The 18,801-nt window shown below is 38.8% G+C and overlaps 1 protein-coding gene across 2 annotated transcripts in view; it reads right to left on the reverse strand.

The window, feature by feature from the left end:
• Positions 1–667: 667 nt before the first annotated feature.
• The window catches only part of WARS2 (tryptophanyl tRNA synthetase 2, mitochondrial), an 86,625-nt gene continuing 68,491 nt past the window's right edge, over positions 668–18,801 (reverse strand). Inside the window, exons 4-6 of one of the 2 annotated variants that reach the window (XM_059928941.1) lie at positions 18,681–18,766; positions 4,382–4,500; positions 668–2,795 (exon numbers count right to left, since the gene is read on the reverse strand). In XM_059928941.1, the coding sequence (XP_059784924.1) occupies positions 2,347–2,795; positions 4,382–4,500; positions 18,681–18,766 (654 nt within the window). In that variant the 3' untranslated portion in view covers positions 668–2,346. The remainder of the gene's footprint in view (positions 2,796–4,381; positions 4,501–18,680; positions 18,767–18,801) is intronic. The other variant, XM_059928951.1, reaches the window with a different exon arrangement.

An 18,801-nucleotide genomic window follows, 5' to 3' on the forward strand; every position in this document is an offset into this window, starting at 1 on the left:
TAGCATTTTTATGGTCTGCATCAAGAAGGTTTCTTAAAAAAAATCCATACTTCATTAGGACTCTGTAGCCCATGTTCTGATATTATTTTGATAGATGTTTGTGAGGCACCTTCAAAAGGCAAGATACCTCCACTGTATTTTGAGTGACAGTCTGTCAAGGTGGGTTTGAAGTATGGTTTGTCAGTAGGTGGAGCTACAGAGCACCAAGTTACCTGAGCATTATTACCACCATCTAAGTGTTTTTCATTTCAACTCTCCACAAAACATACAGAAAAAAACAATTAAAATCACCTAGAAGGTAAGCCACAAGTTGGATTTCTCTCCAATTTTTCATCTCGATAAAAAGATTGTGCTGAGTCCTGTAAATGGCAAGTGGAAGGGGTGTAAAAACAAATCTAGGTTCTAGCCTTGGCTCTTTTATCAGCTTCCTGAGATCAAGGGACACCTCTCTCAATCATTATGGACTTGGATATTAGACTTGCTGAGTCCTCAGGTCACTTTCATACAACAACAGGATTCTCACAAGCCCAACCTCTTCTGTACAGGGATTTGCTCCTTAGAAGTTACCACAAGTCATCTAGTTTTCCTCCTCTGAGATTCTTTCCATGGTGCCTTTAGTTCTTTGGATGAAAGGTGTGGCAAGGGGGTAAAAAAAACACACGGACAGTTTGATAGATCCCCCTTTAATTTAGTCATTTTCCAGTATTCATACTAGGGTTTCTTTGAAAGGAAAAAACCAACCAAACAAAAAAAAAAAAGAGGCTTGCAGAAAATATGCCAAAGAGGCTCCTTAGAGCCCTCTCTAGATAACCCATTCCAAGAAAAGATCCAAAAAGGGTCTTTTAATTTGGATTCTGGGATGCAGTGTTAGGTGTATTTACATCTGTTCTGATAAAAGGACCACTCTACTTTCTTCTCTTAGGAAATGAGTAAAAATTCTTTGCCCAACATGCTCGTCACTCACATATAAATGGTGACAATTGGCAAAAAACTTACAAGTAATTTCTGTTACAAAATCAATCAGGCCCTGGTGTGCTGAGTCACAATTATCATTTCCACCTTCAGGTGTGGGAAAGGGATGTGCAGAGAAGGTAGTTTTTAGAGTGACTTGTTGCTACTTAGACTGAGGTAAAGGTAAGATGAGAAGCTCCCACTCACTGGGAAAATCTGACTTGTCAGGTCAACTACTCTTGCAGTCGGGCAGAATATACTTTGAAGTGTCTCTGAAATAAGCATAGGAGACAGAACTTGGGACCTGCCTTAGGGATTCTGAGTAACAAATGTGACCAAGGTTGGCTGAATCCAGGTTTAAAGCTGGCAGCTATTGGTTGACTTGCTGATATAAATAGTATCAGTAGATCAGGTCTTATATTTCCAGGACTCACTTTCAAAACAAGAATGCTTGGAGTCTCAAACATGCTGACTTCTGTGTCTTCTCTCTGACTTCTGTGCTGATGAAAAAAGCACTATTCTTAGGAATAAGGAGTAAAGGTTTTGATCTTGGAATTGCTTCTTGCTCACGGAGAGATACTGTACAAGCTAATTGTACTCTCTGAGCCTCATGTTCCTCAGGTGTAAAACGGCAATTCCTCTCCTATAGATTTCACAGTGGGTTGGTGATATTAAACTGAGAGACAAATGCAAGGAAGTACTTATTAAGAACATAATGCATGGACTCGGGCTTTTGTACAATAAATAAATCAAGCTGAAATAATGCAACCTTCTCAGAAGGTCATACCATGTATCTCTGAATTTAAAAAAAACCCAAATAATACTTGCTAGAATAGTCAGTGTGGTCTCTTGGGAAGTAAGCAGATTAAATACAATAAAGCAGGTACCATCTCAGTGACAAATGAATAATAATCATCAACTTATTTTTATGAGATCTGAACACAAATTGGTTCAAATGGCATCCCAAGGATTATAAGCCTAAGACTTCTACATATTACTTTTTAAAAGGGGTGGGATAGATAAAGTGAGCACCTGTGACAGTAAGGACTTCAGAGAGAGACAAAAATGAAACAACCACTTGCCAGATTACTACTTACCTCAATCACATTTGTGTGAATAAATGAGGCCGAGTGTGCCTCACATAACTGAGGATTCAGATAGCTATGCCTTCTTTGTTTGCTCTTTTTTTTTTTCCCCACAGAATTCCGCTGATGGGATTTAGAACATTGCTCTATTTGAAGGCTACAAATCATTATTCATCAAATGAAGCCAATGATCAGGTATACCAAACTGTGTGTCCCCAAACTATAATTGTTCACTTGTGAGGAAAGCTGCCTTAATAGGAGTGTGTGGACCACAAGATAGAAAAGACTTCTTGTGACTCGTTGAAACTTCCTATAGAAACCCCACCAATTTCTTCACCTCCTGCCACACGGGATATGCTAATTCTTTGGCTTTTGCTGACCCAACTTGTAAAACCTTCTCTAAGTGGTCCTTGTTCCTCTTCAGTTTTTCAATTTCACTCTTAATTGGAGCAAATTTCTCAATCACAGCATCTGCCACCACCAGCTTGTAGCGAGCGGTGTCGATGCCAGCACTGCGGCAGACCACCTCCTCCACAGGGAGCCCTGTCACTGCCGCGTGGATGGCCACCAGGTTGGACACGCCCCCTCGGCTGGCTGGCTCGTAGGTGACCTCCGAGGTGAAGTCCGTCACAGCCTTGCGGAACTTCTGCACTATCTCCTCCGGGCTGTCTGTTATTCTGACAGTGGCCAGTTTATCAGGGTCTGATTTTGACATTTTGGCAGACGGATCACGCAGGGATTTTACCTTCTTCATTGATGCTAGGTAAAAACACCAACACACACATACCAGAAACAAAAATCAAAAAAACAAAGCAAAACAATAAAACACCAATAGGAATGTCAGTGTCTAGATCTTAAAAAGTGCCAAGAACACCAAATAACTTTATTATTTTTATCTGATTATACTCATTGTAATAAATTAGCAATTTCTATAAGCATGAAAGTAAAGGTGTCTGAAATGTGTAATAAAATGTTAATATTTTGTTGATCATATTTTCATGCATCTGTTAATGCATGTATACACATAAAAACATATAATCTTACACAAATGAAATTGTATCAATCATACTGTTTTTGCTGTGCATACCTGTTAAAAAAAGTATTGTCTATTTCCTTCTTCTCTGCTCTTCTTTATTGGCTAATCACCCCCTGCCCACAACCACTGCCCTTCCTACCCTCATGCCAGTTTTCACAACCTGTGGCATCTTTCCATTTCTTTACCCATGATTATATAAGTAATTACCAACACACACACACACACACACACACACACACACACACACACACGCAAGAGTGAGAGAAGTGACTTGTTTATTGCTCTGATAGAATCAAGATGTTAAGCTGTGCTTCATAAAACCTGTGTTATTAATAATTGCCTAATTTATGGCTATTACAGAAACATATAAAGTTGAAATAGGTAAAATAACAATTAGCCAAAGCATTAAAATAGTCCTCGTTGCTAAAAGAAGGTTGATTTCAATGCATGGGGTGCCCTGAATTTATTTGTGTGAACTGTTGGAATAACTTAGTAATTTATATCCACCTTATGCTTCTAAATTGACACTAGGCACATGTTATACTCTTTAAAACGCAGTCACCTTAATAAAGATGGGCAGAGCTTAGGTTCAGTGGTCTCTGCCCCTGCCACAAGTTTACACTGCTACCAAAATGTTGATAGAGATTTACAGGTTTTTTCCTCGAGAAGACTCCAGACTAGCATAGCCTTGCAAGCAGGTGAGGTTTTGGATTCAGTAGGTAGATTGTACATTCTATCTCAGTTGTGTATTTAAGAAGGCAAAGTGCGAGGATGATCAATGCCCTCTTGTTTTATCTAGATTATGATCCAGCAGTTCTCACTCTTATGACTTTTGTTCTACTGTGAATAGAGGAGGCAAGGTCAGCTGGCTTTGGAACCAGAAGAGCTCAATGTAGGGCCCAGCTTTGCCACCAGCTAGATACGTGACTTGGATACAAAGTCAGGCTTGCCAAGCCTTAGTTTACTTATCCATGAAGTAGGGAAAGATACCTGCTCTACCAAATGAGATATGTTTATATATATACATACATATATATATATATATATATGATACTCTATAATGAAAATGATTATTTGTAGTTTCTAGTCTCTCCCATACTTTTCAAACTTTTGGTTATTTTAGTCAATAATCCAATGAGGTCTACTAGTCCTACATTACAGAAAAAGATGGGATTCTCATTATAAATCCTGAAATCTGTTCACGACGAAGCCAAGTTTAGTCCCAAGAAAGTTACAAGCTTCTCAGTCCGTTATCCAATCCTTTCTTCAAAATGCATCCTGATTTAAAAATCGTATGTTTGTTACTTACTCAGAATGGACTTGGGCACTGGGAAGAACTCCCCGTACTTCTTGTTAAACCCCTGTGCTAGATCCTGAACTAGCTCCATGTGCTGGACTTGATCCTCCCCAACAGGAACGTGTGTGGACCTTTAATAAAAGACAGAGAAACTCAGCAAGGCTCCTGCTTATACTAAAATGATATTGCAAGCAGCTGCATTTCCCAAGCCTATTTCACTGCTCATGTTCAACAAATGTTCACCAGCTACAGAGGGAATGTTGAGACCCAAGTCTTTATCTGTGTATCAGACAAATGCCAAGGAGACATTTGTCTACTCTAGTTCTGTTTCTTCCATAGCAGAAGAATACAGCCTTCAACACCAGGGTGACAGGATCTTGCTGGGAGGGAGGAATGGTATCTTATATAGCATATGTTCTGAGCATAATTGTATTTTAAACCACTCCTCTTTCCCTCACCCAGTTAGCACATTTTATCCTAGCTTTGACCAGATGCTTTTTACTTCAGAGCTTGCACTCACACTTGAAAGACACTCCACCCCACTCTTCAAATCAAAGATGGCAGAAAGCTCTTTGAGCAAGAGTTTTCCTTCCCTGTCACACAGCGAGTAACTCAAGATCTTTTTGGAATATGCTCTTTCGTTTTTTCAAGTAAACTGTAATCACAGAACAATTAATATACTTCAGGGAACTTAAATGAACAAAATCTATTAGTACAATGTTGATGGATCTCAAAAACAATGTTGAATGAAAAAAAGCAAGTCACAGAAGACGTATGGAGTACATGAACATTTATCTTAAAAGTACATATGACGGGCTTCCCTGGTGGCACAGTGGTTGAGAATCTGCCTGCCAATGCAGGGAACACGGGTTCGAGCCCTGGTCTGGGAAGATCCCACATGCCGCGGAGCAACTGGGCCCGTGAGCCACAATTACTGAGCCTGCGTGTCTGGAGCCTGTGCTCTGCAACAAGAGAGGCCGCGACAGTGAGAGGCCCGTGCACCGTGATGAAGAGTGGCCCCCGCTTGCCGCAACTAGAGAAAGCCCTCGAACAGAAATGAAGACCCAACACAGCCATAAATAAATAAATTAATTTAAAAAAATAAAAATAAAAAACAAACAAAACAGTGTGTCTTTAAAAAAAAAGTACATATGACAATATTATATATTGTTTATAGATGCATACATAAGTATAAAAACATACTGGAAGCTCCTCTACAAATTCATGATCATAGCTGCCTCTAAAGAAGGAAAGAGAATGGGTCTGGGGAAAGGAACAAAGGAGACCTTGATTTAGGTGCAATATTTTATTTTATTAAAAAATGAAGATGTAAAATGAAAATTAACATATGAAGACTTTATTTATAATTAGTTTAGTCCCATATATAAAGTTTGCGGTGTTGGATCATGAGGAGGTACATCAAACAAGGGAAGAATTAACCATTATAGAGAAGTCTTGATGGGGAAAATGTTATACTGAAATATTACTGGGGAAGGAGACAGGTGATTTTAAGTAATGTTTTGCTGGGAGTTGACATTTGATAGTATAGTTAATAAAGTGCTGTAGTATCTTGATCAAGGAAGTTTAATATTCTGCCTGTGAAAGCAGCAGCCTTAAAGTAAACTTGAATATTTAAATGACAATTATACATATGAGTAGAACAATAACAACTTTTCAAAACAACCACAGAAAAGAAAAACTGCTAGAAAACTATGGTACTTTGTTATAGAGAGAACCTCCTAGCCTCGTGGTTAATTAGTGGTCCTTGAAAAACTGGAAGAGATATTATTTTCCTTGTGAATTACTGTCCACAGGCTACTGGTTTATTGAAAATAGTTGTGTAGAGCATGAGGAAGTGAAGGTAGTTTTGACTAGCATAAAGACTAGCTACTTTATCCCTGATTTAAAGCTATACTACAAAGCTACAACCATCAAAGCAGATTGTACTGGCAGAAAAACAGACACACAGATTAATGGAACAGAATAGAGAGCCCAGAAATAAACACATGCATGTACAGTTAATTAATCTATGACAAAGGAGGCAAGAATATACAATTGAGAAAAAAAACTCTCCTCAATAAATGGTGTTGGGAAAAATGGACGGCTACATGCAAAAGAATGAAACTGGACCAGTAACTTACACCATATACAAAAATTAACTCAAAATGGGATTAAAGACTTGAATGTATGACCTGAAACCATAAAATTCCTAGAAGAAAACATAGGTGGTGATCTTCTTTCCATTGGTCTTAGGGATATTTATTTTGGATCTGATTCCACAGGCAAGGACAACAAAAGCAAAAATAAACAAATGGAACTGCATCAAACTAAAAGGCTTCTTTGTGAAAGAATTAAAAAGTAAAGTGCTGAAGGTGAGAGAATGAAGCAGGATGAGACCTGGTAGCAGTGTATCCTGGTGACTATTCTTTTTCATGTGATACATCTGCTCAGAGAATGAAAGAGCCAGGCAGACAGGAGTTGGAGAAAATCTAAGGCAGAAATACTAACCTTAGATAGTATTGTTGCTAGTATTGTTGTGTTGCTTAGTTGAGCAGCACAAGCAATTGGGCTAGGTGCACAGTGCACTATTCTGCTCTCCTGTTGAATTCTGAGCAGGGAATTCAACTAGCGTCCAGGTAGACAGAAGGTGGACACAAGGGCCTTTCATAGATTTTGTCTATGGGCAGACACTATTTGAATATAGTTTTCTTGTTCCAATATGGATATTAAAAACCCAACACATAAAATTCAACTGATCAAACAAACAAGTACAAGGCCCCAATAACAGGCCCTATGAAAAATATCGTGGAACAAAGGAAAGGGAACTTTACCCTTCAGACCCTGAGGAAGGTCAAACATTTGAAAATGAACTTTTACAAGAAACAGGTAGTTCTGTCTTGTTTTTTAAAGAAAATTGCTGGGTAACCTCAATAGGATTCAAAAACGCATGGCTGTTATGAGACATGAGCAAGAAATCACAAAAGGAGAAAAACATAGGTGGTGATAGAAAACAATAAAATGAAGGGAAAGTGACATGATGAAATAAAACCAAACACATAATAGAAGAATTGGGAGGAGTAGGAGTAGAATCCTAAGGACAGGTCATATCAGTGACCTGGATAAGAAACTTGAGGCTCTTCAGGAACTCAGAGCAAGAGGGAAAAAAGAAGCGTGATGAGCAAATGACAGGTTGGAGGACCATCCTCTGATCTAAGATTATGGTCCTCCTCAGGAAGACATCAAGACCATCTGAACGAAGCAATAACCTCAAACAGAAGGAGGCTTTACTGAATTAAGAATTGTTTATTAAGAATAAACAATTAAGAATAAACAAGTTCCTACATATTGAAGGAACTCAACAAGTTTCAGGAAAAAAACACTGGAGAATCACACCAAAACACAACCCAGAAAAAATTTTAAATGACAAGTTAAAGAAAAAAATCCTATATGCCACAGTCAGAAAACAAAGACAAAAATAAGAGAAATCAGGTTGATAATACAACAATGGAACAATGTTTATAGGGTTGTGAGAAAAAAGAATTAAAAACCTAGCCAAGCTGTGTTTTATATGTGAACTATAATAATAATTATGATGATGATAATAAAGTAGCTAATAGCTACTGAACACTTCCTCTATGCTGTACACTTTGTTAAGCACTTTTAATGTATTATTATTGTACTTAATCCCATTTTACCGATGAGGCAAGCTGAACAGAAAGAAATTCTCAGGCATGTAAAGGACTGGAAAAAAATTTGAAGCAAATCTACAGACTAAAGAACTCAGAAATGGAGATGTCGAAGTATAAGGACTGGCTGTAAAGACTAAAAACATAAAGTCTAAATTTTGGTTACAATTTGAAATAGAAAATGATGTAGTATAAAATCAAGCCATTTAAGTAACAACAATGTATTGAAAAATCCCAGGTTAGTTTACAAAATCAAAACGAAGTGTGAGTATAGACTGAGGATCTACAAGTGTGATTAATAACCCATCTTACCACATGATATCACGATAACATTTTTTACTTGGAATGATTAGCAAAAGATTCAAAAACACATTTTTGAAAAGAGAGAAACTGGCATATAAATGGACAACGGCCAGACATTATATGGCCAAAAAACTGACCTAAAACCTCTGGAGCAACTAGCTCAGGAAGCCAAACCACAGCCTCTGCAGCAATGGGTCCAGCATGGTCAAGACTTGGTCAATGACTGCCAACGTCCCACTTCTTTGTCCTAGCTTTGTCCAACTCAGGATCAACCAGAGAAAGTCAAATATGCTTCCCAAACCAATCACATAAGATGACCCATTTCTAGTTAGTCAGCCTCCAGCTTCCCCATGGCAACAACCTCTAAACAGAGCATCCCTGAAGACTTTCTTTCCTATAAAGCCTCTGTACTCCCCTGCTTGCCTGCAGAACACAAGTGATGGTGGCTGAGTCTCTTGCTGTGACAAGTTCTGAAAGGCTGTTTTCTCATTTGGGTGGTCTTTGTTTAAAGATGGCCACTGCTAGAATTAAAAACAGAAAGCACACTTCCAAATCATTGGAATACATAAAAGCAAAAAAACCACAATCTATATAGCAAAAGGCAGAAAACAAAGAAAACATTAAAATCAATAAAAACAGAAAACATTTAATGATGTGGGAAAATATAAGACAAAAAAACCCCAAACAAACCCAGGATGCAAGCTTTTTGGAAAATACATATAATGTGCATTCAGATAAAGGAGAGGCCACAGTGGTTAGAGGGGGCGCTCTGCTGTCAGGCAGTTCTGGGGTCAGATTCCTGCTCTGCCACTCACCAGTTGCGTGTTCCTGGGAGAGGTATTCAACCTAAATCTGTTTCATTTTTAAAGCTGACTAATGATAAGTTCCTACTCATGGGGTTGCTTGATGAGTGAGTAAAATAATGCATGCAAAGCTCACAGTTTGGTGCCTGGTAGACTGTGCAAACAAGGAATGTTAGCTTCAAAAACTGGTTTGGAGGAAATGCACCAATATGTTAAAAAGAACAGAAATAGTAGCAGTGATTTTAATTTTTTCCTGTTGAATAGAGAATGCTTAAACTATATTAGAACATTGAAATGAACCTGTGAGAGACCGTTGACTCTCCTACTACTAGACCCTATAAAGACAGAAAACAAAATGGTGTATCCTGGAAAGTTTACAATTCAAATGTTTAAGGCAGGGAGCTGGATCTATTGAACATATTGCTCTTCTATCCTACCAGATGTTCCTCCCTTAAATCCCGCTTACTGTTGCCTTGATTTCAGGTCTAAGCTTAAATATCACCTCTTCGGAGAAGACTTCCCTAACTACCGGCTCCACAGTTGGCTTCCCCTTCTTATTCTTTTTCACAGTATCTTATTTATTCTCTTTATAGTATTAACCCTAGTCTAATTATTTTACTTTGTTTGTTTATTTAATTGTATGTTGTTTTCTCTCCTGCTATCAAATAAGCTTTTTGAGAACTTGTCTTGCTTTTCAATCTATTTCCAACACCTACTAGAGTTGCCTGGTAGGTAGGAGAAGCTCAACAAATATTTCTTCAATAAATGAATGATCTTAAGAGGAAGTAAGTATAATGTATATAGTTACATACCAAGAGAAAAATTATAATAAAATCAGCTTATGATCAGACTGAATTTAAATCATAGCTCCAACAGCTACTAGCGAGTTACCATAGCCAAGTGTCTTACTGTTCCTAAGCCTCCATTTCCTCTACAAAATGAGGATCATAATGGTGCTTAGCTCTTACTGTTGTTTCAAAGATTAGATGAGCTAACCAAGCATAGTACAATACTTGATAGTAAGAGCTCAATCAACACTGGCTATAACATATATTCATTAATATCTGATACCATGAAGGACAAAATGATACAAGAAAGGTATATTAGGGACCTTGATGTGAGGTACCTTGTGGCTTTTTTCAAACCAGGACCATTTTCCTTTTTGATAGCTGACTCATACCACAAACATAAATATCAACATAAAATCCCAGAGACAGTCACAGACCTGGGCAGCAATCCTGATTTGGGAAGAAGAAATATTTCAAACTGATAGTTCATATATCTGATTAGGTTATAGCCAAATATAAATGGTGTGTGATAGGAATTCTGAGGAGTCTTTTAATTTAAGGAAAACAGGGACAGGATAATGAAGGCAAAGGGAAAATCCAGGGACCATGACAAAGGATCAGGAAGTAGTTTCTCTTCTTCTAAGATCAGTAAATGAATTTAGGAAATTCTACAAAATGATCGTTAGGCCATGTCCAGGGCTCTCTTCCACGCAGCCTGGAGAAGAAAGTCACTGGCTTGACAAGTGGCAAAAACAAAAATGTTCCTTTTTATGTTTCCCTCGTGTCCACAACCCTGTACGTGCTCCTCTCTGAGATGTACGTGCACACGCCCACCTTCCTAAATTCCTCTCCTTTGACTGGACTTTGCACTCCTGTCTTGTAATTATAGTGAGGCTGACACGCAGAGGTTACCTTGACTCCCCCAAACCAAATTAGCCAACAGGGCAGGTTAAAAAGCAATTACAGTAGCCCATAGGAAATCACAATGGACTGCAGCTAACACAGAAAAAACAATTACCATAATCAATACACTTTAAGCACATCAAAATGAATATTTCCACATGTCAAAATGGTTCCAGATTCACAAAGCAACCAAACTAAACAGAAAACACATTTAGTTTTCATAATGACTCTGCATGTGTCTTTGCCTTATGTCGGATCCTAGCCTCTTTTCTTACAATTCTGTGAGGTTTTGCTTTTTCAAAAAAAGGATTAAAAAAATTTTAATTTTTTTCACCTGGACCTATTGCTCCACTTGGCTTTTTCATCTGATTTTAGTTTGTTTGTTTCTAGTCTTTCCTCCCTCTGCTCCAGCTGGTCCTTTCACCTCCTGTAATTTATCTTGGCCCTTACTTCTCATCCATTGAGTTTACACTCTACATTAATTCAGTCTGTCTTTGATTCCGCTCACTTATGGGGCTTATTCTCTTCACATTTCAACCTCTCTCCTCACAGTCTTCCTCTCACTTCAAATAATTTAGTGCTGTTCTTTTAAAATTTATACCCTACATAATGATCTCCATATTAATATGTCTTCTCTTTTTCCCCATTTCCTTTTTTTTTTTTTTTTAACTTATCCTGACTGTACTTTCTTAGACACAACATAAAACAAAAGTCTTTCATAATTTTGATTGTTACAACTTCTGTCACACAATAATGCGTCTGATCATCTTCCTTGGTGACTAAACCATTTTTCTTTTGCTTAGTTCCTTGTGGCATCTACGTTTACTTGGGATCCACCCCACCCCTCTGGCAGAATTAGTGTCCAGATGAATAATCATTGCCTACAAATATCTGCTCACAGAGATTTGTTCTCTTATTTTTTTTCCTACTTCTTTGGCTGTGTTTATGCATTTTCGGCGCTACTGCCTTTAACTAGCCTGGCTGGGATAGGAGTTTGGTGCTGTTTTTCCTTTTGTAAAGGATTAATTCACCACCACTGGTTGCTTGTTGGATATATTGTAATGACTCTTTAATTTAGCAATTATTTATTGAAGACCTATGCTATGCAAGGCCTGGTGCCGGTACTATGAGAGATATAAAGAAGGTTTTAACTTCTAGGGAGTTAAAGCTTCCAAGAGGAGAGAGAACACCAGTTGAAGCTATAAATTCTTCTGGCTAGTCCTCTTACAGTATTCCCTATCTCAATGAATGGCAACACCATCAATCCAGCTGCATAAGTCAGGAACCTAGGGACATCCGTGATAGCTCTTTCTCATACACATCCAATCCATTATGAAATCTTATCCATTTTACATCCTAAAATCTCTTAAATTTGTCTCTTCTCTTCAACTTCACTGTCACCATCATGGTCTAAATAGACTAATGAGGGCTTCTCTGGTGGCGCAGTGGTTAAGAATCTGCCTGCCAATGCAGGGGACACGGGTTCGAGCCCTGGTCTGGGAAGATCCCACATGCCGCGGAGCGGCTAGGCCCGTGAGTCACAATTACTGAGCCTGTGCGTCTGGAGCCTGTGCTCCGCAACGGGAGAGGCCGCGATAATGAGAGGCCCGCGCACCGCGATGAAGAGTGGCCCCCGCTTGCCACAACTAGAGAAAGCCCTCGCACGGAAACGAAGACCCAACACAGCCAAAAATAAATAAATAAATAAATTTATAAAAAAATAAAATAAATAGACTAACGAAAGAGCCTCTTAATAGACTACCCCGGCTGCTCTTGTGCCCCTACAACTCATTCTGTGTATTTTAATTAGTTCTCTTTTAAAAGTACAAATCAAATCATTTCACTCTGTCCTTAAAAGTGCACAAATAGCTTCCCCCTGCTTTTAGGAGAGTGTACTGGATTGTCTCTTGACTTCTCAGCATCATTGTTTCCTTCTACGTTATTTCTTGATTTTCAGGGGCTAGCAGCCTGTAAGCTACATTTCTCAGACTGCTTTCCAGTAGGGTTCTGGTTTACTGTAGGCGCTTGTCTGATAGCTCAAAAGTGAAAGAGAAGAAATGATTGCTTTGGCTGTTGTAAGTATGTGAACCTCAGCAGAGTACTGAGATGACATTTGGCCAGCAGCTTTCAGAATCTCATAAACATTCAGGACACACTGACTTTGCAAAGAAAGAATGTAATGCAAAAACTAGATGTCTCCAAAGCAGTTTTAGGAATGAATTATCTCAACTGTTCTCAATGGCAGTGGTCTGATCCTCAGACATTACAGCGACTCGGCTTCTCTCTGGAGTTACCAAGTCTGATGTTTCCGACCAATCATCTTACTCTCTGTACTCTTGGCTTGGGGTTGGTTTTGGTTCTGCTTACTCATAGTTCCTTGAGGCCTCTGTTTCCACATTTTCCTATGTCATTTCAGCTTCTGCTTTCACTGTCTTCTTATCCTCTTCCTGTATTTCTCTGTTCGAGTTCTTGAGAAAGAGAAACTGAGTAGCCCAGGTAATCACTCTCATCTCTAGTTGAGCAGACTCAGTAGTACCTCTCTAAAACTTCATTTTTTTATCTGTAAAATGGGAATAACACCACTTAACTGTCTTACAGAGCTTTTGTGAGAATCTGAATAGACAATGTATGTGTAGCAGCCAATATGGCACCTAGCAAATAATGCTCACATGTGAATTCCTTCTTCCCTTTCCTTAAGTCCATGCATAGTGCATTTTTCTAGATTAGTGGCATTACAGTTACTTAACAAGTATTTGCTGTATGTTAATAAAAACTATGTATGTGTGTATATATATGTGTGTGTGTGTATATGTCTATATATATATATAGAGAGAGAGAGAGAGAGAGAGAGAGAGGGAGAGAGAAATATTTACTTAATATATATATCTAGCTATCGGAACTTAGATATTCAGAACAATAATGTAGATATAAAATAAAAAATTATAAACACTTGTTATTTTTGAGTATTTTGTCTCTCTTCAAATACCTGCTATTTTATTATGCTCTCAAGCTTAAGATGGTCTCAGGTCTCCATTCCTGGGTTCCTTACAAAGTTCTGCCAAAACAATTACATAAATCTCTCATACACTTATCTGGAAGGCTCCTTTTCCATTCCCTTCCCTCATGTTTCTTCTCCAGCCCACCATGTACCACTCATTCTAATGCTGATTTTGACAAAAGCACACATGAAATCTATAATTGCCCTGCACATCAACGTTTTACGAAGAGGCCACATATACATTTTCTGGTGAGAGAAAATATGAATGTTTTTTGTATCTATTTTTATTTTTTGTACTTATCTATGTTTATAATGTATATATTCATAGACATTCTAGTTATGATATTTTTCAAAATCCAGAAATATCTGAAACAAAACCAAACAAAAAGTAACCCCAAGTGCTTGAGCTCTGTTATAGGCAAAACAATGGTACAGGCTAAAAATCAGACCTGGGTTTGAGTCCTGCCTCTGCTACTTATTATCAAGCAATTAGGAAATTTCTAAACTTGGAAGGAAGCACAATGATATAGATGAGAACTGTATGTTAGCAGAATAAATGTTGTAGTAGACAGAGCTGATTTTATTGTACTTGTCTGCACACTTTGCAGTGGTCCAAATGACACATATGCCCTGGTGTGGCAATGGCACCCTGGGGAATAGTCTGAAGGAAGATAGCAGGAGGAAAAAGCTCAAAGGAACAGAGTCTATGGGATGGAGCATGGTGGCTGGTAGCAGTATGTCCAGCCTGAGACCAGACAGGAAAGAAAAGTAGGGCTATCTCTCTTTAGAAAAGGAGCATGCATCATTCAGCTCAATATTAAAGAAACAAACAACCCAACCCAAAAATGGGCAGAAGACCTAAATAGACATTTCTCCAAAGAAGACATACAGATGGCCAAGAAGCACATGAAAAGATGCTCAACATCCCTAATTATTAGAGAAATGCAAATCAAAACTACAATGAGGTATCACCTCACACCAGTTAGAATGGGCATCATCAGAAAATCTACAAACAACCAATGCTGGAGAGGGTGTGGAGAAAAGGGAACCCTCTTGCACTGTTGGTGGGATTGTAAATTGGTACAGCCACTATGAAGAACAATATGGAGGTTCCTTAAAAAACTAAAAATAGATTTACCATATGACCCAGCAATCCCACTACTGGGCATATACCCAGAGAAAACCGTAATTCAAAAAGACACATGCACCCCAATGTTCATTGCAGCACTATTTACAATAGCCAGGTCATGGGAGCAACCTAAATGCCCATCAACAGACGAATGGATAAAGAAGTTGTGGTACATATATACAATGGAATATTACTCAGCCATAAAAAGGAACGAAATTGAGTCATTTGTTGAGACGTGGATGGATCTAGAGACTGTCGTACAGAGTGAAGTAAGTCAGAAAGAGAAAAACAAATATCGTATATTAACGCATGTATGTGGAACCTAGAAAAATGGTACAGATGAACCGGTTTGCAGGGCAGAAGTTGAGACACAGATGTAGAGAACAAACGTATGGACACCAAGGGGGGAAAACTGCGGTGGGGTGGGGATGGTGGTGTGCTGAATTGGGCGATTGGGATTGACATGTATACAGTGATGTGTATAAAATTGATGACTGATTAAAAAAAAAAAAAAAAAAGAAAGAAAAGGAGTATGCAGGTACCAGCTCCACATCTTTGATCTAATCGTGGCATTACAGGTAGATAGTTTCTAGTTTCTAGGCTAAGGTAGGAGACAATCATCTTGAATATTGATAATTACCTAGTTTTGTAGAAAAATACTTTTGTCTGTTTAACAAGTTATATATAAAATATCAGAATCCCGATGGGGATAGAAAAACATATGCCACGATAATTTTCTTTTCAGAAAATAGGAAAAAGAAAGGCATCTTATGGCATTCTTAGTACATATTCTAACCACCAAATAGATCAATAAGCGTTAAGGAAGGAATATTTATAGTACGGGAATTTTTTTGCTACTGGGAGTAGGCTGGGGTTACTGAGGCTGGAGAAGAACTACTTATCCTTGGAAGCTTTAACTAACTGTGAGAACCTGTTGATGTTGGGCAGAGTAAGACAGACAGGAAGCTATCGGAAAGCTCTTGGTGTTTACCTGCCCCCTCTGAAATAATTATTATTTTGTGTAAGAAAAGAGGACATTCTCAACTTCAGGCTTGGGTTGAAAGAAAGGCAGATGATATGACAGATTTGGGGATGTTAAGGAGATATTTCTGCCAATATCAGCCTTTTAAAATGTTGCTTGCACTCTTAAAATGTTTGTACTGAGTATATACTAGGTGATATCAATTCATACATAATCTGTTTAATACCCCCCTGAGCTATGTCCCATTAATACACTTTATGAATGAAAGAAACTGTAGGATCTTTATCATTCTGACAATTGTATTTTTGGGCACCTGATAAAAATAAATTCATCATCACTTTGTTATATATTATCTATATTGCTCTGGTTGTTCATGTGATGATCTTGCTTCCTAACACAATGACTGGCTCCTTAAGGGAGGTGATCACTGGCCTCGGGAGACCATAATCACGCTCTGAGGCTCCTCTGTCCACTGTCTGGCTGCACGGCTTGGGCAGATTGCTTAACCTGCCTGGGCCGCATTTGTAAAGCAAGGGAGTTGAAGAAGAGGCCGTCTAAAGTTCCTTCCCACTCTGTGCTCTATGGTATCACAGAGGGCAATCATTCTTGCTCAAGTTTACTCTTTTTCACAGCCCTGAACTCAGAGGACTCCCCCATTATAGCTCTTGAACTGTTAAAGAAATCTGTTGTGCTTGTGTGCTTCCAAATCCTGGTGCTGAAAAATCAGCCTTTGGTTCTATGAAGAAGTAGCCCTTGAAAACGAAACTAGACATAAGATTGTAATAGTCAAAGGCATCATCATCAATCATAGCCAAGTGACAGATTTCATTTTAATCCTTTAATAATGATTTTTCTCATCTTTACAGGTGACAAAATCAAAGTTCTTTACAGAACCTTTCTAAGTAAATACGCTACTTCACTGGGAAATATATTATTAGACCCTCATTAGACTTTCATTTGCTGCTCCTGGAGAAAAGTGTTCTAGATTTCCGAGGATAAGTCAAAAGTTACTTATTATAAATAATAAATGCTATCAGGGGTCCAGCATTCAAGTTAATACATCAAACAGACACATAATCCTAACATATAAGTTTGAATCAGAATTAAAGATAGATTGCATGTACTAATGGACATTCCTTATATGTAAAGTTAAGCAGCTATTCTTCTAGCTGTTTCCATCATAATTGCACGAGGGCTCTGAGGTCACGTCACAAGGTACATATACTGTCATCTCCATGCTATTATCACATTTACATGCAAAGAACTCTAGTTTTCCCACAGAAGAATAACTTTTTTTTTTTTATAAATTTATTTTATTTTTATTTATTTTTGGCTGTGTTGGGTCTTTGTTGCTGTGCGCGGGCCTTCTCTAGCTGCGGTGAGCGGGGGCTACTCTTCGTTGTAGTGCATGGGCTTCTCATTGTGGTGGCTTCTCTTGTTGCGGAGCACGGGCTCTAGGCACGCAGGCTTCAGTAGTTGTGGCTTGTGGGCTCAGTAGTCGTGGCTTGCAGGCTCTAGAGCGCAGACTCAGTAGTTGTGGCGCACGGGCTTAGTTGCTCCGCGGCATGTGGGATCTTCCCGGACCAGGGCTCGAACCCGTGTCCCCTGCATTGGCAGGCGGATTCTTAACCACTGCGCCACCAGGGAAGACCAGAAGAATCACTTTTATGGGGTCAAGGTTTTAGGGGAAAAGGGTAAAAAAGACCCATATAGTTTCTCTTTTTCCTCAGAAGCTTTCACAGTAGCAAGGTTTGGCCATGACTGTATGCTGATTGGGAGGCTTTATCTCTAGAAGGCCAAATGGGGGCCGAGGGAGGTGATGTGGGGATCGGAGGGAAGAATCGGGAGAGGAATGGGGTCAGAAGCCCGGGCCAGCCCTACAGAGAGTGCACGTATCCTCTAGTTGTATAGTTTTGAGACCTGTAAGTAGCAGCAGTAGCTGACTTATAGATTATGGGTCCAAGAAAAGTGAGGGCACCCTATATCGTGTTGAAAAACTTGATCTCAACCTGCAGGTCCAATACAGTAGCCACTACAACAGGCAGCTAAATTGAAATTAATTCAAGTTAAATACAAGTTAAAATTCAGTTCCTCTGTCAACATTTCAAGTGCTCAATAGCCACATGTGACTACCGGCTATGGTCTTAACGCAGGTAGAGAACATTTCCATAACTGCAGCAAGTTCTATGGGACAGCATTGCTTGAGAGTCTAGATTATATGAGAAATCAACATTTAAAACTCTTGAAGTGTAATTATTACTGGGGAAGGATATATTCTATAGTGGTTAAGAACACAGATTTTGTACCCAAACTTTCTAGACTCAAATCCTGGGTCCAAGCCTTGCTAGCACATGACCTCGGGCAAGTTACTAACCACTCTGAGCCTAAGTTTTCACATCTGTAAACTAAGGATGATGATGGTATAGCTTTTATAAAGTTGTTGTGAGGATTAAATGGGTTAATGTATGTAAAGCACTTATAATTGTTTCCAACACATGGCAAGTGCTATTTAAAGGTTACTTCTTAATATTATTAGTTTCACGTTAAAACATACTTCTATAATTTAGTATTATTACCGGGGAATAGACACAAATAGATTCATGTGTCTGATCCTTTCTGTACCCATCTTTCCCCGTGAACCGAATCTTTTTGAGATAGGTGAGACATTCTCTTGTCAGCATGACTACATCTAGGACGAGGGGTGAACTCTGCTCCTTACTTGTACAGCAGAATGTCAGCTGCCTGGAGTACTGGGTAGGTGAGCAGGCCCGTGGTTCCATTCTGCTTCTCCTTGGCAGTCTTTGCCTGCGGCAGTGGAAAGAGAGGAGGGAAACAAATCT

Source organism: Balaenoptera ricei, chromosome 1 (genome assembly GCF_028023285.1).
Source record: "Balaenoptera ricei isolate mBalRic1 chromosome 1, mBalRic1.hap2, whole genome shotgun sequence".
Classification (NCBI taxonomy): domain Eukaryota; kingdom Metazoa; phylum Chordata; class Mammalia; order Artiodactyla; family Balaenopteridae; genus Balaenoptera; species Balaenoptera ricei.